The 18348-nt window shown below is 34.4% G+C and overlaps 2 protein-coding genes across 2 annotated transcripts; one reads left to right on the top strand and one right to left on the bottom strand.

Moving 5' to 3' along the window:
* Positions 1–6627: 6627 nt before the first annotated feature.
* Positions 6628–9310, top strand: LOC144552205 (bidirectional sugar transporter SWEET14-like). Its single transcript, XM_078300352.1, has 6 exons — positions 6628–6938; positions 7115–7151; positions 7266–7476; positions 7805–7966; positions 8407–8526; positions 8712–9310. Exons 1-6 carry the CDS (start codon positions 6887–6889, stop codon positions 8988–8990), a joined length of 861 nt encoding a protein of 286 aa, XP_078156478.1. The 5' UTR covers positions 6628–6886; the 3' UTR covers positions 8991–9310.
* Positions 9311–12846: 3536 nt separating this feature from the next.
* On the bottom strand, positions 12847–18016 carry PBS1 (Protein kinase superfamily protein). The gene is made up of 5 exons (XM_078300327.1): positions 17402–18016; positions 16394–16638; positions 16016–16205; positions 15004–15395; positions 12847–13596 (listed from the first exon to the last, which is right to left on the bottom strand). Exons 1-5 carry the CDS (start codon positions 17514–17516, stop codon positions 13096–13098), a joined length of 1443 nt encoding a protein of 480 aa, XP_078156453.1. The 5' UTR covers positions 17517–18016; the 3' UTR covers positions 12847–13095.
* Positions 18017–18348: the final 332 nt, after the last annotated feature.

Raw genomic sequence — 18348 nt, 5'->3', positions numbered from 1 at the left:
GCATGACACGTCATCGATCCTATCCAGATGACACGTCATCGATACCGAAACAAATAACCGAAAGAAAAATATATATATAATTGTTCAGAATAATTATATGAATATTATTTGTGTTCGGGCCGAGGGCATTCGGGTCTTTTCAGATTCGTGCTTATCCGCATGACACGTCATTGATCCTATCCAGATGACATGTCATCAATCCTATCCACAAGGGCAAAATGGTCATTTCACACCTATGCCACCTTGCATGTGTAGAAGCATGGAGAAGAATGTGGAAGGGTGTGGAAGGGGTATTTTGGTCATTTCACATATAAAAGGATGAGGTGTCAATGGCATATCTTGTAAATAGGCCGAACTTGGAGGGCATTTTGGTCTTTTGCAACCGAATCTAAACACTATAAATAGGGGTGGAGGGGTAGAGAGAGAAATATATATTCACATATATACATATGCACATTCACATGTATCTTTTCGTGCAGAAACGAATCGGTATTTTCTCTCTTTTCCGGTTTCTCTCCCAAATAGTGTTTCGGTTGAGAAAAGAAAGTTATACGTACTTGACGTATAATCTTGCGGGTTGTTGTGGAGTATATTTACGGGATCGATGAATAGTGTTTTACCGAATTTAGCGGTATGTCAGTTTTGCATATTGATAAAACTGAGCAACCGAAAATTCGTGTTTACGGGTTTTCGTCTTTTCCCTGTGAATAGTGTTTTTGCAGAATTCCGCGGTTTACGGTATTTCTGGCAGAAGAAACAAACCGCTCTTTGGTTAGTCCTGGTGGATAACCGATAGAGGTATCACACGTGTGATACTCCGAGTCGATTCCTTCCCTGGTGAGGCTCTACTCGCTCGGTCTGCATTCCAACTGTGATTTGGAAACAAGGTATAAATATGCTATATTAATCTATTTAATTGGTAAGTAGATTAAAGTTTTAGAAATCAATCATGGAGTAGATCTGTAAAAGGATTAAATTGGGTTTTGATGCCAAAGGAATACTGAAGGTGGACCGCCTTGGAAAGTTTCCTGACATACCCTGTTTAATCCTAAGCTTAAGTTGGCCGTAGAAATTTTTGTTCTACGGTCATTCCGCACCTTAAGCCTAAAAGGGGTTTTGGTTAGCACCGCGAAACCCCAACAAATGCTCTACACAATTCAGTGATGCAATCAATGACATTCAAAATGATAAACGAATACACAGTTTAATTCCTGAAAATAAAGTATCAAACAAGTCCAAGAATCCCGCACCTTAGTATGACGAGCGTACCGCTTAATTTAAGGATCGGACTTCTCGTATTGTCTCGCAAGTTCTTGCTCCACCGAGCCTACACCTATATTATACGTATACTTGGTTTAACATTGGTTCACTATTGGAAACATTTACTCGAGTTACATCAGGCTTATACCTTAATCAATTTCCTATCCTTTGGTACCAATCCGTTCAATTCCTGATTTCTTACTTACAATCTTTCAAATCACACCATTTACCTCGGGTTCCTTCAAACCCTACACAATTATAATTAGGTAACCATTCAGTCACAGGTTCACTACTTTGGTTCTCGGTTCAATTCAATTCACCGTTTGGTTAACCCTAATTTGGTCAAAATCTCAAATTAACCGTTAAACGTTCTAAAAATTCAAGATCAGGAAGCAACCCTACCAATTACAAGTCTAATTGGTCGGGTTAAACAAATCAAATCACGATTATGCCAACTTTCAATTTTGGCACGAAACCCTAGAAATCAGATTTCACAAATCGGAAGAAATCGGGAAAAAGATTGACAAACAAACTAGTAAGGAGTGTAGAGGAACTAGTCCTCGAGCAATTTGAACACAAATCTCGAGTTTAAAACGAGAATCCGAGAAAATTGAGAAATCCGAGATTTTAGAGAGAAATGGGAAGAGAAAGAAATACCGAACAGGAGAGCTAGGAGAGATTCACGGCCGCTGACTCGGTTCCAGTTTCGATTTCTCGCAACAATCGGGGGTTTAAGTTAGACGGGAAACTCTCTCTTTCTTTTTCCTTCTCTTTGGACGAAAATGACTTAAAAATGGGGAAATGGTGAAGAGAGAGAGAGAGAGAAGCTTCAATTTGAGTTTTAGGGTTAAAATTACCCTGAATGCGGATGCACCCATCCGCACTGCGGGTGGCTTGACCCGCACTCAGCACTTAGTCGGTTTCCAGAAAATGAGCTTTAACACATAAGTCATCCGCAGTGCGGGTCACCCATCCGCACTCGGGACTTAGGCAAATTTCAGAAAAAGTCCGAGCCTATTGCGGATGAAATCCACCCGCAGTGCGGGTCAACCCATCCGCACTCGGGACTTAGCCAATTTTTCAGGAAATTCAGCTCAATATAGGAATTTATGAGTGCGGCTGGACCCATCCGCAGTGCGGGTCATTCACCCGCACTCAGCACTTAGTAAATTTTGACCAACACAGAATTGTATGAGTGCGGATGCACCCACCCGCAGTGCGGGTCAATCCCATCCGCACTCAGCCTATAAAGTTCCAAAATCTCGAAATTTCAACGCGGTTTCGATTCACGCTTAACTTACTTATTTAGGGGAACCTTAATTAAGGTTTAAACTTCCATTTTATTAGCACACTTTTCGATTCTTGCTTTTAAATCCTTTGACTTTAATTATTTAAAATTTTGTAACGTAACACATATCTTATATTTGAAATAAGACCGAATTTGTTATATTAAGGTATGTTTGGTTGGATTGAGAATAAATTATTTTTGAAGTTAGATTATTCAGAATAGCCTATTTGGTTTTTGGTTGGATTAAAATAGCTAGAAGAGTAAATTTATACTCTGTCTTATTAGAATATGCTATTTTTAAGAGTTTTGGACTTCTGTAAAGAGACTTCCAACAATAGAATTGAAAATATACTTGTCTACAAAAAATTGTTGTTTGAATTACATATTCTTTAAAAGAATTTATGCACTCATTAAAATCTAATAAAAGATAAAGACTTGTCAAACTTGATGAGAGTAAATAGGAGGTATGGATATAAAATGTGAGAGAGGTAGGGGTGTCAACGGGTATGGTTTGGTCGGATGGAAGCATTTTCATACCTGTACACATTACAAATTGTTCTTATCCGTACCTTACCCTTACCCATTATAATTATCGGGTAATGAAACGGTAGCAGAAAAATAACGAAAAATACTAATATAATAATTATTTATTATTATTTATTAAATAAAATATTAAAACATATACATTTATTTCAGAGGAATAACATTTTGTTTGAAAATTTTGAAAGGTAAACTAATATGTAAAATTTCCCGTTTTCACATACTTAAATCTAAAAAAAAAAAAAATTGGCTTGCTTTTTAATATGAAACGGACGTTATAGAAATTGTCTGGAATTTTTGTATTTTATTAACTATAATTCTTACATATTTTATTTTTATATGCTCGAATCATCTAAAAAGACCAATTAAAAATTAATTTTACTGACTACTACTCAATTCTCATGACGATTTACGGAATCTTTTAATTTTTACAACAACTCAATTTTCAAAAACATTACAAGTTATCTTTGGCACCTAATTATAATTTTTTTTTAATATCTTATGGTATCTTATATATGAGTAAGACTTGGGTGCTATGGATAACATAAGGTCATTCGAGCTACGGCCTCAACAATCTATCGTATAAACTTCAAACTTTGATTTAAGTAGCTCAATAAATTGGTTATTTAATAAATTTATAAAATACTAATTTTTACTATTTTTGAAAGTTTTTTTTACTTTTTTTTTATGATTTATGAAAGATGGCCAAAATGGTCTAAAACTAAAAGAAAATTGTCAATATTTTAGGCTATTTTTTGTCATCTTTCATAAATCATAAAAATAGTAAAAAACTTTCAAAATAGTAAAAATTAGTATTTTACAAGTTTATTATATAGAGGAGGGTTCAAATGCCTTCATTTTTTGTGCCTCCACCTTGCCTCCATTTTTAAAATCTTTAATAACTCAAAATTTAAAACTTAAAAGTAAAAATAAAACCGTTAGATGTGATCTATATTATTTTCTCTATGTGCTCATAAAAAATTATTACATTTCAATTTTATTTTTATATGAATCAATAAGTTGAAAAATCAATGTCTAGAAATTATCCACATTAGTACGTTTTTTACAAGTTCTTGATGACAACCAAAACAAATTTGAAATGCCATAATTTTTTACACGTGCGTAGATAAAATGATGTAGATCATATCCAACGGTTTTATTTTAATTTCTAAGTTTTAAATTTTGAGTTATTAAAGTAATTAAAAATGGAGGCATGGTGGAGGCAAAAAAAATGGAGGCATTTGAAACCTCCTCTATTATATAACCAATTTATTGAGCTACTTAAATCGAAATTTGAAGTTTATACGATAAATTTTTGAGACCGTAGCACGCATTGCCTTGTGCTATCCATATCACCGAAGCCTTACTCCTTATATATATTGTGTTTGACTAGTGTGTTATCGATTGTATAAGATGTTCCGTGATATTTCTCAAAAAATTATTAGACAGACAACAAATGCTATATTAAAGTCATTGAAATCGATTTACTTCATAAGTAATGTGCTTACATGTAGACTTTATAAGTCTTCAATTTCATTTCGTACAAAGTCAAACATTCAAAAAATAAATTCGAAAATTTATAAAGTTTACACATAAACGTGTCACATTTTAAGTGAATTGATTTCAACAGTATGAATTTAGGTTTCCTCAATTTTGTAAAATAAATAGTACGGATGATAACTCTAATTAGATTTGAAATTATAACCATGTCACTCGATCGTCTCATGATGCAAATTAAATCAAATGTAAAAAGTAAAAATATTGAGATTTTTTGACAAAATTCACAATTAACCCAACTTGTGCACAATCTTTACTCATACGCCAGGTGTTGCTGGGAAGAAACCAACTTTGAGCTACAGCTGGCTTTGGCTATAGCTGAAAGCCTGAAGAGAGTCTTTCTCCAATTTTCTTTTTTTGGGTATCAGCTCAGAGTTTTTTGAGTAAAGATATTGAAATAACAGTTTTGATTCCACCTCAGCAAATATAGCTTGCACACTAGTAAAGCATAACCTCCTCCCATATCTTGCGGTTCTACTTTCGTTTTTCTTTTCTTTTTTTTTGCACCTTTTTTGCTTTTCCTGGTTTTTCTCTTGTGTGTATGAATTAGCATATTTTTTTCTCTTATTACTGCAGGTATAGAAGGAGAATTTGAAGCATCTGCATGAGTAAAATTAAAAAGAAATTAAAGCAAATGTCAAGCACTAATTGACACGTACTCATGCAATTATTGTTTAATTACTTTTAGTGAACATTTTAGCAATTATTACTATGAAAGAAACACGAGATCAAACTAATAAAAATAATTAGAAAGTGATTTCTTTACAAGAAAATTTTCTAATTTAATTAGAAATTACGTTACATCTCATAAATAGAATGGAAATGATATGCGTGTGTTTATGAATGAAAATGAAATTCCAATGCAGAATAATGCATAACTAATCAAAATATTTGGAAAACATTTGTATGTTTTTTTTTCAAGAATTTTTTTTACCAATGGATTGGCATGCATAGTGCTAGATGCTAAAATATATAAATACATCTCTTTTTTGAAACCTTGACAGTGGTTGTCAAGTATAATTTTTATTAATTAAAACGTAAAATACATCCATCATTTTATATCTAAAACATCATTCAAACTATAACAACATTTAAAAAACATCAGCATCTAACAACACAAACAACTAAAACAACAAATATATAAATACATCTCATCGTATTAAATTACTAATAGATCGCTCTAGTGTAAATAATAATGTATTTTAGAAATTTTAAGTTTACATAGGATGCTGTTGACATGATAAATTATAAGCAGAAATTAATTTAATTAACCAAAAAGTAATATATAAAACGCTGTTGGCATGATAAATTCGACATCTCAAACTGTGAATAATAATTAATATGTGATATATTAATATTGCACAATTATACCCCGGAGATAATGAACTAATTGAATAACCGAAAAAAATTTAGTTACCACACCAGAAAATAAAAATTTATTGATTACTACCCTAATCAACATATTTCAAAACATACCACCTACGCGGATCCAGTCCCCGCGCACACCAAATTGGGCTAATGCGTAGACTGGGGATGCGCACCGATTTGGTGCGCAGACTGGGTTGGCGCACCAAATTGGCCACTGCTTCCCAGTATGCACATAAAAAGCACCAATTACGTGCGCCAATCTAATATGCACACCAAATCGATGCGTATCCCCAGTCGGCGCACCAATCCAATTTGGTGTACGGACCGGGTCCGCGTGGGTGGTAGAAAATGAAATCTGATCATTAGGGTAGTAATCAATTAATTTTGATTTTCGTACTAAAAAAAAAAATTTCGGATTGAATAATAATCATAGTTTTCTTTGTTCCGAAGAAAAATGAATTAAAGCCAGTTAGTGACATGATTAATTAGTTGTGGGGCATGATATATGCTCACACAAATACACCATGCATGTCAAGCACATGAACCCAAAGGTGCAAGAACGCGCATAACACACCACCTCACCTATAAAGTAAAGCATGCTGTGGCAACCTCTCAAGGTCTCAAGAGAATTCCACCATTTTTAATTTGTTCTCTTCCCCCTCTCTCTCTCTCTATATATATCTCTCTCTCTCTTTTAGCTACATATATAGCTAGCTGTCTTCTCTATTTCATGTTTTGATAAACTGGAATTGGGAGCCTCCTTATTGCATCCAAATTGGACACTAGGAGGAGCTAGCTGCTGTTATTACTATCATCTCATCTGTTAAGAGAGAGATTATAATTATAAAGAGAAATTAGAGAGAGAGAGGAGAGATGGCACTGCTATCTTTGGATCATCCTTGGGCCTTCACTTTTGGTATATTAGGTATGCATAATTCTATTATATTTTGTCTCTTAAGACTCCATATTAAAAAAAAAATGATTGTAAAATCATTTAAATATACTTTATGAATGATGATTATTGTACTTCTTATCATATCAAAATATTAAATATAGGATATATAGTTGATTAATTGTATATTTTGTTTTATACATTTGAAGGTAACATAATTTCATGCATGGTATATCTCTCCCCAATGTAAGGTTCCTTAACCCTTCTGATATTTTTCTTTTTTTTATCCTACATAAATTAATTCAATACATGTACATTTGAGATATTGTTAGTCTTTTCTTGATATTGTATCATTTCCAGGCCAACATTTTATAGAGTGTACAGAAAGAAATCGACCGAGGGTTTTCAGTGTGTACCTTACGTAGTAGCTTTATTCAGCGCTATGTTGTGGATATATTATGCACTGCTAAAACCAAATTCATACCTCCTCATCACAATCAACACAATCGGTTGCATCATTGAGACTGCGTATATCATTGTATATCTCGTTTATGCGCCAAAGAAGGCAAAGGTAAAATTTATATGCATATAGCTTTCTTCACATAACTTGTGAACTTGTTAAAAATTAAATATACAAAACACAGTTTCAAAACTTTTAGTTGAGTAAGATTTTGTTCATGAATTGTAATTGAAAATTTTCTTATTTAAAAAAGCGACCACCACCTTGTCATAATTAATTCTATAAGCATAATACACAAAATTTAAGAAAAAAATAAATCTTGCACATTTGGCATAAGCAGTACAGTTTGATACTACACAGTACACCAGGTTATCAAAGCATAATTCAGGTTTTGAAAACAAAATTTCATGAGATGCTCTTTCGACTGATTAATTCACAGATATGCACGGCAAAATTGCTGGTAGTTTTGAATGTGGGGTTGTTTGGTCTGATCCTTGTTCTCACTCTTCTGCTATCAAGGGGCAGAGATCGGATTCGCATTCTCGGATGGGTTTGCGTTGGATTTTCTGTTAGTGTCTTTGTTGCACCACTGAGCATAATTGTAAGTAAAATTTAAGAAACATTGTTGTTCTTGTCGCGTTTGTATAAAAGTTTTTGTAGAGAGATAAAATAGAGGGTTGAAAAAATTTTACCTTGTGCATTTGATGTGCTGGAAGTTCATCCACTATTTCCAAGAATGTTAATGATAGACCAATTTTGATTTTTAAAATTACTCGTGCAAATTTAACAATTATAAGGATTCTGAGTTAATTGCTAGCAAAATAACTTCAAGTAATTTCATACCTTAATTATATTGTGCATTTGATTTGCTGTAGGGAAGTTCATCCACTATTCCAACAATTTTGAATTATTGTTAATTAATGATAGACCAATTTTGATTTTTAAAATTACTCATGCAAATTTAACAATTATAAGGATCTGAGTTAAATGCTAGGGAAATATATAACTTCAAGTAATTATTGGTTCCTTTTGATCTGGCAGAGGCTGGTCATACGCACAAAGAGTGTGGAGTTCATGCCATTCTCGCTTTCTTTTTTCCTTACAGTGAGTGCTGTAATTTGGTTCTCCTATGGCCTTCTAACGAAGGACAAATACATTGCGGTAATTTTTTATATTGCCAATAATTACATTTATTAGATATTTTTATTTTCTAGTTATTCATCAAGTTTACAGAAAATAATTAACATGTGCTTGATCAATAACCATTGGGAGTACGTAATAACCATAAATATTTCATTCTAATTTTGAACCATTATTTTTTTTTTCCTTTTCCGTCATACGAACAGCTCCCAAATGTAGTCGGATTTGTTTTCGGGATCATCCAAATGGTGCTCTACACTGTGTACAAGAAATCAAAACAACTAGATCCAGCAATGGAGATCAAGCTGCCAGAACACCCAATAGAAATCGCGAAGCTCGGACCCACAGAGAAAACCTTTGGTGTTCATCCTATCGAAGAACATGAACATAATTCTGACCAAGGCAACCGAAATGCGCGTGATGACGACAATAACAACAGCAACAAATGTCGTGAGAATAACGAAGAACAAACCATTGAGGTGTAGTAACAACAATGCTTCATATTGAGGCTCTTTTGCTCTGAGAGGCCACCAACTATACTTATATTTAATTGGATACATAAATTTGCTAGAACATATAGAGAGCATTTGTGTATCTGAGAGGGATAGAGAGAGAGAGGGTTGGTTGAGGGTTTATCTTTTGCAATGTAGCTATTTAATATAACATTTTAAATGGATGGAGTTTGAGAAATTGAATGGAAGGGTAGCTTGCTATCTAGCTTGCCTTGTCATAATATAAGACATCCATTTTGTACATTTGTGTTTTTGGAATCAATAAAGAGATCATAAAAGAGACGAAAGTGGTTTACATTTGCTTAGATCAGTTAGTTTTTAATTGTGTAGCTCTTTTCTAAGTAGCGGCTGGCGGCTGGTGGCGATAAAAAAAAAATATTTTTGTGTCTTTTTGTCCAACTAGATATACACATCTTTCAAATTAAGATCTTAATTTAATTTATAAAATGAAAGTATCGGTGAGGGTTAAATAAATAATTATTGATAAGAATAAGTTGATAGTTTTTTTTTTAGAATATCGCTATTATTAATAGAAATATCTACGAAGAAACCAATGTAATTAAACATTTTTATTCTCGCAAATTAATTAGGGATGGACTAACAGTCTCCCTACTTCCCCTATCTGTCCCCAGCACTAAAAGACAAAAAAATAGTTAAAACGTGCTAACTACCACCAAAGAGCAAGATTAATGCTATTTTATTAATAGTCAAAACATATAGTATTCATACCTACGAATTTATAGTATTCATACTTATTATCAGAACCATTCGTCATATATAAACACAAGCTGGAGGGGACTAGTAACGACCAGGGGGACCGCTGACGTCTTGTGACAGCCTGGATTGGGGACCGCAATCGTCTGAAAGTGACATTTGCCAAGATTGGGGACCACTACAGCGAATCTATATATTATTCATATCTAAATAAAGAAGCATTCATATCTAAACAAATGAAGTATTCATACCGACGATTACGAAGTATTCATACATGTTTGAAATAATTTATACAATTCAAAATTCAAAGTCAGATTCATCTCTCTCACCCCACCTCTTCCAAGAAATATTCATACTGACGATTACGAAGTATTCATACATGTTCGAAATAATTTATACAATTCAAAATTCATTGTCAAATTTATCTCTCTCACCCACCTCTTCCAAGAAGTATTCATATCTAACATGAAGTATGCATATCTAACCAATGAAGTATTCATATCTAACTAATGAAGTACTCAATATCTAACAAATGAAATATTCATATATATAACTACTCATATCTAACTAATGAAGTATTCACACATGACACTAACAATATTCACATCTGACACTAATAATATTCACACCTGCCCAGATTGGGACCAAAAAATATTCTCAACAGACTAGTATGCATATCTAAAACAATGAAGTATTCATATCTAACTAAAGAATTATTCATACTGACGATTACGAAGAATTCATACATGTTCGAAATAATTTATACAATTCAAAATTCAAAGTCAGATTCATCTCTCTCATCCCACCTCTTCCAAGAAGTATTCATATGTAACATGAAGTATGCATATCTAACAACTGAAGTATTCATATCTAACTAATGAAGTATTCATATGTTGCACTGTGACAACCTTCGCTGGGCTAGCATGGACCCCCTCCAATGGTGCACCACGCTCTCCTCGCCGGATCTTGACGGTGCACCACGCTCTCCTCGCTGGATCTCGACGGTGCACCACGCTCTCCTCGTCGGATCTCGACGGTGCCCCACGCTCGCCTCGCCGGATCTCGACCGCCATCACAACTGTCGACGTGGGTAGATGGCGAGCAGTAGAGGAGAAGAACATGGTGAGTTTTGAGTTGTGTTGAATTTTTTTTTTCTTTCTAAGAGAAGATTGAAGAGGGTGAGTTTTGACCACGTGAGGGAACAAAAAATGAAGGTTGTTAGGAGGACAGATTCAAGGGGACAACATCTTTACTCTAAATATAAAGGAAGAAATTTATTCTACTTCAAATACAATCAAGCATCATCTATCAATTTTGATGAGAACTAGCAGATTAAATTGGAAAAGAAAAAGAAAAAAAGGGTGATCAGCTGACCGCTTAGTAGTGCAAAAGAAGTCCAAAAAAAAAAAAAAATTGAGACGGCTAAAGAGTACCAAATTTGGGAAGATTGACACTTCACACTTGAACTATATAGCTTCCAAGAACCGCCTCCTAAAATTCTGGGATTTGGCCCATTTCTTTGTCCATTTGTATGAAATGCCAATTTGCTCCTCAAACGCTTCTCTGGATGTTCAGAGAAAACGACAAAAAGCAAAATATGGTTATATAGAGGATTTCCACATCTCCATCTTGGAAAAACAGAAAGGAAAAGGAGAGCTTGTGAACCTTTTTTTAAGCATAATTTCTAACTTCCTCATATTTTGTATATCTGTTGTTGCGAGCAAGTTACACGAACAGTCGGACAATATTTTAGTAACTTAAAGTAATATTTTTTGGATAAAATATCAATTCGCAAATTGTTTTATAAATATTTATAATTGAAGAACATGATTTCTATTTTATCTTAAAAAAATAGTTCGATGATAGCAATTTTTATCTCAAAAATTTTAAGATAAAAATTTAATTGTGACTATTCCGAACTATTATTCTATATGTTTGGATGTATTTGAATTAGTAGAAGAGACTGTTTTTTGTTTGTATTTTATAGATTAGTATGATATTCTACTGATCCAACTAAAAATTGAATTAGCTCACTATTCTCATTAACTTAAGCATTTATCGAAACTCACCTGAAAACAGCAGCAACAACTTCCATGATGGTTTTTAGAGACCTCGCCTCTCGGATCTGCCGGGACCGGCATGGGCTATGGCAGAACGTGCATAGCTTCACTGCACCTTAAACGGTTAGGACGTGCTTAGCTTCATTACGCCTTAATCTTGACAAGAAAGTTAAAAGAGTATTCCATTGCGCCTTGGTATTGCTATTATTACCATTATTTCCACTTTGTCAATAATCTTGACAAGAAAGTCAAGAGTATTCCACTTTATTCACTCACTACCACTTCTCGGTTAGGACGTGCTTAGCTTCACTGCGCCTTAAATCTTTCCGGAGACAACATATCAATGGTCTACTCAAGGAAACTATATTACAGAATTATAACTCCAATTTTGTTGTTTCTTTAAAAAGAATGCTGAAGTTATCCTTCTTTTCTCAAGCATTCATAAACAAAGGAGAGGATAGTTTGAGCATCTTTTAAAATGGACAATGACAGTATGCAATTTCATGTATTATCTAGAAGTATCATCATTGATAGGGGTAACTTGGAATTAGCATCTAACATAAACTTTAACCATCCTCAATGACATTACCAGTATTATATACCCAATTCCATATTTGTGTTCAAGTTAAAAAATAACATGAAAAGCGGATACGATACCAACAGCCAAAATCAAAGTAACTAGCTATTATTCCATGCTCCACATTAGACACCCAAAAAAAAAAGTTTAGCACACCCCTGCATCTTTTGCATTGCTTAATTTTTAGACGTGAAGTTTGTACAAAAGGCAGCAGTCAGTTGGTACCAATATTGATGCATATGACTGGTACAAATATTGGCCAGAATTTCAATACATGCTCATTTTTTTTCCACAGCAACTTTGACTATAAACCCTTGGCAGCATCTGCCAAGCTTCTCAAAATAAAAAATAAAAAACTTTTGACTATAAACAGCACATGCATGCTCACCATGATAATGGGGACACCAATTCACCAATTATGCATATAATCAGGGGAATAATAAAAAAAGGCACAAGGAAACAGGAGAGAGAGAGAGAGTGACACAAAATGTCCTCTATTACCACAAAATTTTTGGAAATTTACATGCATAATAAAAGACGCTCCTCCATGGTCCATCCCCACAATTCTTTTTTTCTTTGTTTTTCTTATAGGGGGCTCAACCCCAAGGTTTCTAGATAATGTACATCTAAAACTCTACCTTTCCGCTAAAAGGGAAAGAGAGACGGTGATAATAACAGTATTAATAATGCAAACAATCAAATAGAGCAGTAACAGAACATCACCTCCTTAGCTGCTCACGCTAGGAGAAGATTCTGCATTTCTAATCATAGCCTTCCTCTTCTCTCTCCAATTCTCACCCCACATCTTTGCCTCAGCAACTGCACGCTCCCGATCAAAATCCTTATTCAATATCCCAGCAACCAAATCCCTCGGTGAATCATCCTTCTCCTTGGTATTGCTATTATTACCATTATTTCCACCACTAGTATTATTGTTACTACTACTACTACTAGTATTATTATTATTATTATTATTATTCCCCGGTTGACCTCGCCTCTCGGATCTTCCAGGACCGGCATGGGCTGTGGCAGGGTCATACATCTGGGAAGCCAGGTAGGACAATGCGGTGACAACATCCGCGATGAGGGGACGGGATGCGGCCTCAGATTGGATGCACATTGATGCCACCGCAAGAGCTTGGTACAGGCCACGCATTGGATACCGGCCTTCAAGTCTAGGATCTGCCATTTTTGGAAGCTTTCTCCTGTCATTGAATAATGGCCTCGCCTGTCGGGAAATCAAAGATCTTTATCAGCTTATTACTAGCTATCATTCTCTATTCTATAGTAATCACAAGAACATTTAAAGAGAATTTCATAGTATATTAATGTTACTTCTACTCAAGTTTTCATATAAGTTGTCAATAAACACCTATCTTTAATGTTCACCAAAGATATCATAATCTAATTTAATATTTTGACAGAGAGAGCTGATAAACAAATAACGACATATGGTCTTATGGATATCTTTCAAGTAAATTCATATATTTTTTTAATAATGATATTACATGAGTTAATTTACTGCTATCAAAATAAAAGAAAGACAAGGTAAAGGACTTGAAGGTATTAAGATATACTTCTTTTCCTTTTCTTCATTAATTCAATTTCAGCTGAAAGGCCAGTAAAAGGACAAACAATTCTGAAGAAATCAAACTAACCAGGAGGAGTCATAGGGATTAAGAAATGCTTATTCTTGAAAAAAAAAAAAATTTGGTTGAAATGTTCAAATTTGAAACTAGTATCAAAGACGACAGCTGCTGTCAGTTTTCAAAAAAATAAAAAGAAACTAGTAGCAAATACCACATGATATAAACATTCTAGATTTTTATATTCCAAAATTGGGAATAAATAAAGCTCAAGTTGTCTTATATATTTAAAAATATCACAAATAAAAAATGCTTAAGTTCTTTGCTACTTCTAAGGTCTTCTTGAAGCTTCCACATATACCAGCAGAATTGTCAAAGGATATTTGTTTATATATATTTTGACTTGTTACAAATGACATTTAACTTTGAAATTTCATAGAAACCTTGTTGATGTTGAGCTAATGTCCATCACTAATCAATTAAACATTTCTCAAATAATTAGAGAACTGGCATGCAAAAAATAATGTTCCAAAAAGATATATATAGAGAGAGAGTAGAACTAGGGTGTTCCTAAGTTCACCAACCCCTTTGTGAACTCAACTCTAAAACCTATCGGATTGGCTTCAAACGACGAATCCAAACCGATGAAATCCTTCTATGAGTCTACATGCGAAAATTTTAAAATTTTAAATTAATTTGTATAGAGTCAAGTGGTCAAAAGGTATCCAAAAAATGAATACATTAAAATTAATTTATAAACCTTATAATTTTGACAATTTGACTTTATACTAAATTAATTCGAAACTTTAAAATTTTCACATGTAGATGCATCACTCATAAGGTAGAAGGATTTAAACAGTTTAGATTTGTCGTTTGAAACCAATTCAATAGATTTTAGAGTTGAGTTCACAAAGAGGCTTGGTGAACTTAGGAACACCCTAGTTCTACTCTATATATATATTATGACTAAATAAAGAAACAGAATAATGAAAAGGAGAATTCCTAGAATCCCCTGCAAGAGTGATAATGACAACAAAAAATTTACTTACCCATGAAACAAGATTTTGCTCCCCATGGGGCCTGGTACTGTCAATTGCCTTGCGGCCTGTAATTAGCTCCAACAAAACAACACCGAAACTATAGACATCTGACTTGACCGTCAACTGACCTGTCATGGCATACTCAGGGGCACAATAACCATATGTACCCATGACCCTGGTTGACACATGCGATTTATCTCCAACTGGGCCCAATTTCGCAAGCCCAAAATCAGACAACTTTGGATGAAACGTCTCATCTAATAGTATATTTGATGATTTGAAATCCCGGTAAATGACAGGTGGGCTAGCCTTGTCATGGAGGTATTCCAGCCCCTTGGCGGCCCCCGCAGCAATTTTCATGCGCATGTTCCAATCCAATGTTTCCTTGTCGGGTGGCAGATCTAATTTATAAAGTGATTAGTACAAGTGTTCTCACTCAAGTACGCACATTTTCTTTAGGACTAATTCTTGTCAGGTAAATCTTATGCACAGAAACTGTACAGTGTTTGTTGGATGCAATAGTTGTGTGCAATATGATGGATGGTTGTTCTATCTATTTATAGGGCATATCTACCATAAACACTATTCGGGCCTAAAAAAAAATTTAACCAAGGTAATGATGTCTGTGTTTTACAGAAAGATTCTTAGATATTCAGAGTAACATGCAGCAAGAATTGGTTGGTCCAACATACTTATCATAAAGTGCTCGGTAATTGAATTACCATTCTGTTTCTTCCTAGATATTGTGTCCACTGATCAGAAAATTAATTGAGTGAAATAGTACATAACGATTCAATTGAAGCCAAAGAGTGTGGGTCGGCCATAAAATACTGGTATGATACCAGTCTGGTAATGTACCAATCAAAGCCAGTACCATTATCTACCAGCTGAAATTGCATTCCTCTTAGCTACAATACTAGCTATCATCACCAATGCCATTATCTACCAGCTGAAATTGCATTCCTCCTAGCACACTTACCAGAGATTAGTAGAGAAAGAGAAAGAGAGAGATGCCAAGTACCGTGCAAATGATCTTCAAGGGAACCGAAAGGCATGTATTCATAGACAAGGAGGCGCTGGTCGCCATCAGCACAATACCCAATCAGATTCACAAGATTAGGATGGTGCAACAGGCTCAGCATTAACACCTCCACTAGGAACTCTCTGTTCCCTTGCAACCCGTCCCTGTTTAGCTGTTTTATCGCCACAACCTACAATTAAAGTAAAATATTTATATTCAACTGAGGTCTTATTACATGAATGTAAATAATCTTATACCAGATCTTCTAATACTGTGGCTCATCTTTCAGTTAATATTTTCTGGCATTTATGCAAACACATTGGCATGATTAAAAGATTATCAGGAGGAAAGGGAAAACAAATAAGTGTAAGAAATAACCTGGCCAGTGCTCTCAAGGTGGCCCTTATAGACACGGCCAAAGCCACCTTCTCCTAGAAAACACTCCGGCCGGAAGTTTCTAGTAGCAGCTGCCAGCTCGCGGAATGTGAAGGTCTGTGCCGATATGTTTACCCCTGCAGGCACAATATTAAATTTCTCTCTCACCTCTCTCTCTTTCTCTTTCTCCATAAAAGGGTGATCCTTTTTAAATGCCACTGAGTTCTTCAAGCGTTGCTTATCCAAACCTAAAACATTGTCATGATGAAAATTGTAATGTCAGACAATTTAAAACACAATACGAGTATATTTCACATGTGCCCTCACAAAAATGTTAATAGTACCTTGTACACATTAATAAAATGAGAAACGTAGAAAGTTCTTTAGGGAAGTTTGGATTGGAGAAATTAGAATGAGAGGAGATCAGGTAGTGTGTTGCACGATTTACATAAGATACTCTTCATTTTAGCATGAAAGAAATTTTGATGTAATCGCATAGTTTCCCTATACTCAGAATAGTAAAATGTTTTTAGTGATATCCATAATTTACACAAAAAAAATATTTGATATGCTTCTAATCGTAAATTTGCTAAAAACTTATTAATTGGTGGTGATCAAAACAACCATATTGCCCTTCAAAATTTTGTTGCAAAATGAATTATTTAATAGCATAAAATTTTAATAACAAGTGTGAGTTTTAAGGTGCTAGATCCAAATCAGTAACCCAAAAGCACAGTAAATAATTTGGTACCACAAAATTTGGACATAAAATTTAGATCATATTTGAAGATCCAATTCCCCAAAAAAAGTAAATTTTAAATTAAGAAAAACTTGCTGAATCAGAGAGCAGAGGAGTAACTAATCTTAGGTATAGCCTAAATTATCTATCTGTTTATAACTAATTTCCCAGCTACAGTCCTAACACAATAATCTCAAGTAAGAAATAAGAAATCTATCAAAGGAACGGAAAAATACATAGACTAGTTGGAACTTGGAACAAGCAAAACTCACCAGACGATAGCTTTTCGATGCCAGGCGGCTGCATCGGCTGTTCATGGCTACTCGAAATTTTTGGATTAAGCTGATCTCCTTCCTCTTTTGAATCGAAACAAGAGAAACAACCCATCTCTCACTATATGTCAATCTAACTCGAACCCTTTTCTTTTTCACAAATTTTGTACCAGAGAAAGTACCCCTATATCTATCATCTCTCTGCCACAAGATTCTTACCTCAAGTAATGGATAAATCCCGTAAAAGGTAACAATTCTCTTTTTCGTACCCAACTTCTCACACTCAATTTCCAACAACAGTAAACAAGGATAAAATCGGATCACTCCAAATCGAGTTTCACTGAATCTAAATTGAATTGAACAATTAATTCCCAGCTGTATTCGATGGATACTGTGTCAACCGTCAACACGGTTTGGTAGAAATGGAAACGGGAAGGGAAGGGAAGGGAAGGGAAGGGAAGAGAGAAGAACAGTGCGTTTTTGTTTCCTTGTAGCTATAGATTTGGGTAATTTATTACGCTAAAAGGAATTAGATTTAGAGATATGGTGTGAAAACTGGAGAGAAATACAGTGGACTTAGTTGAGCCGTTCAATGTGTCGGCTTCTTTCTCACACACCATATGCAGACTAAATGCTTCATTTTTATTCCTTGGGGAGTTTCTTTACCCTTTAATTACCTCATTAATTTATTACTAACCATATTTTCATGCCTACCCTCACAAAATCTTAAATATATTTACCAAACTGTTGCTGCATAAAATTAGGATTCAAATCCGCTGCTATCCTCTTTTTGTGAAAAAGTAATATTTCTATTTTTGCTTTTTCGAATTTAGTCGTTTAATTTTTCTTTCGAAAACGAATCTCAAAGTAACTTTTTTTCATAACTTTTATGTACACGCATCTCGAAATAATTCAACGACTGGATTTGAAAAAACAGAGATAGCAGA

The sequence above is a fragment of the Carex rostrata genome, chromosome 3, assembly GCF_964058835.1.
Source record: "Carex rostrata chromosome 3, lpCarRost1.2, whole genome shotgun sequence".
Taxonomy (NCBI): domain Eukaryota; kingdom Viridiplantae; phylum Streptophyta; class Magnoliopsida; order Poales; family Cyperaceae; genus Carex; species Carex rostrata.
This window is presented reverse-complemented; position numbering and strand designations above follow the sequence as displayed.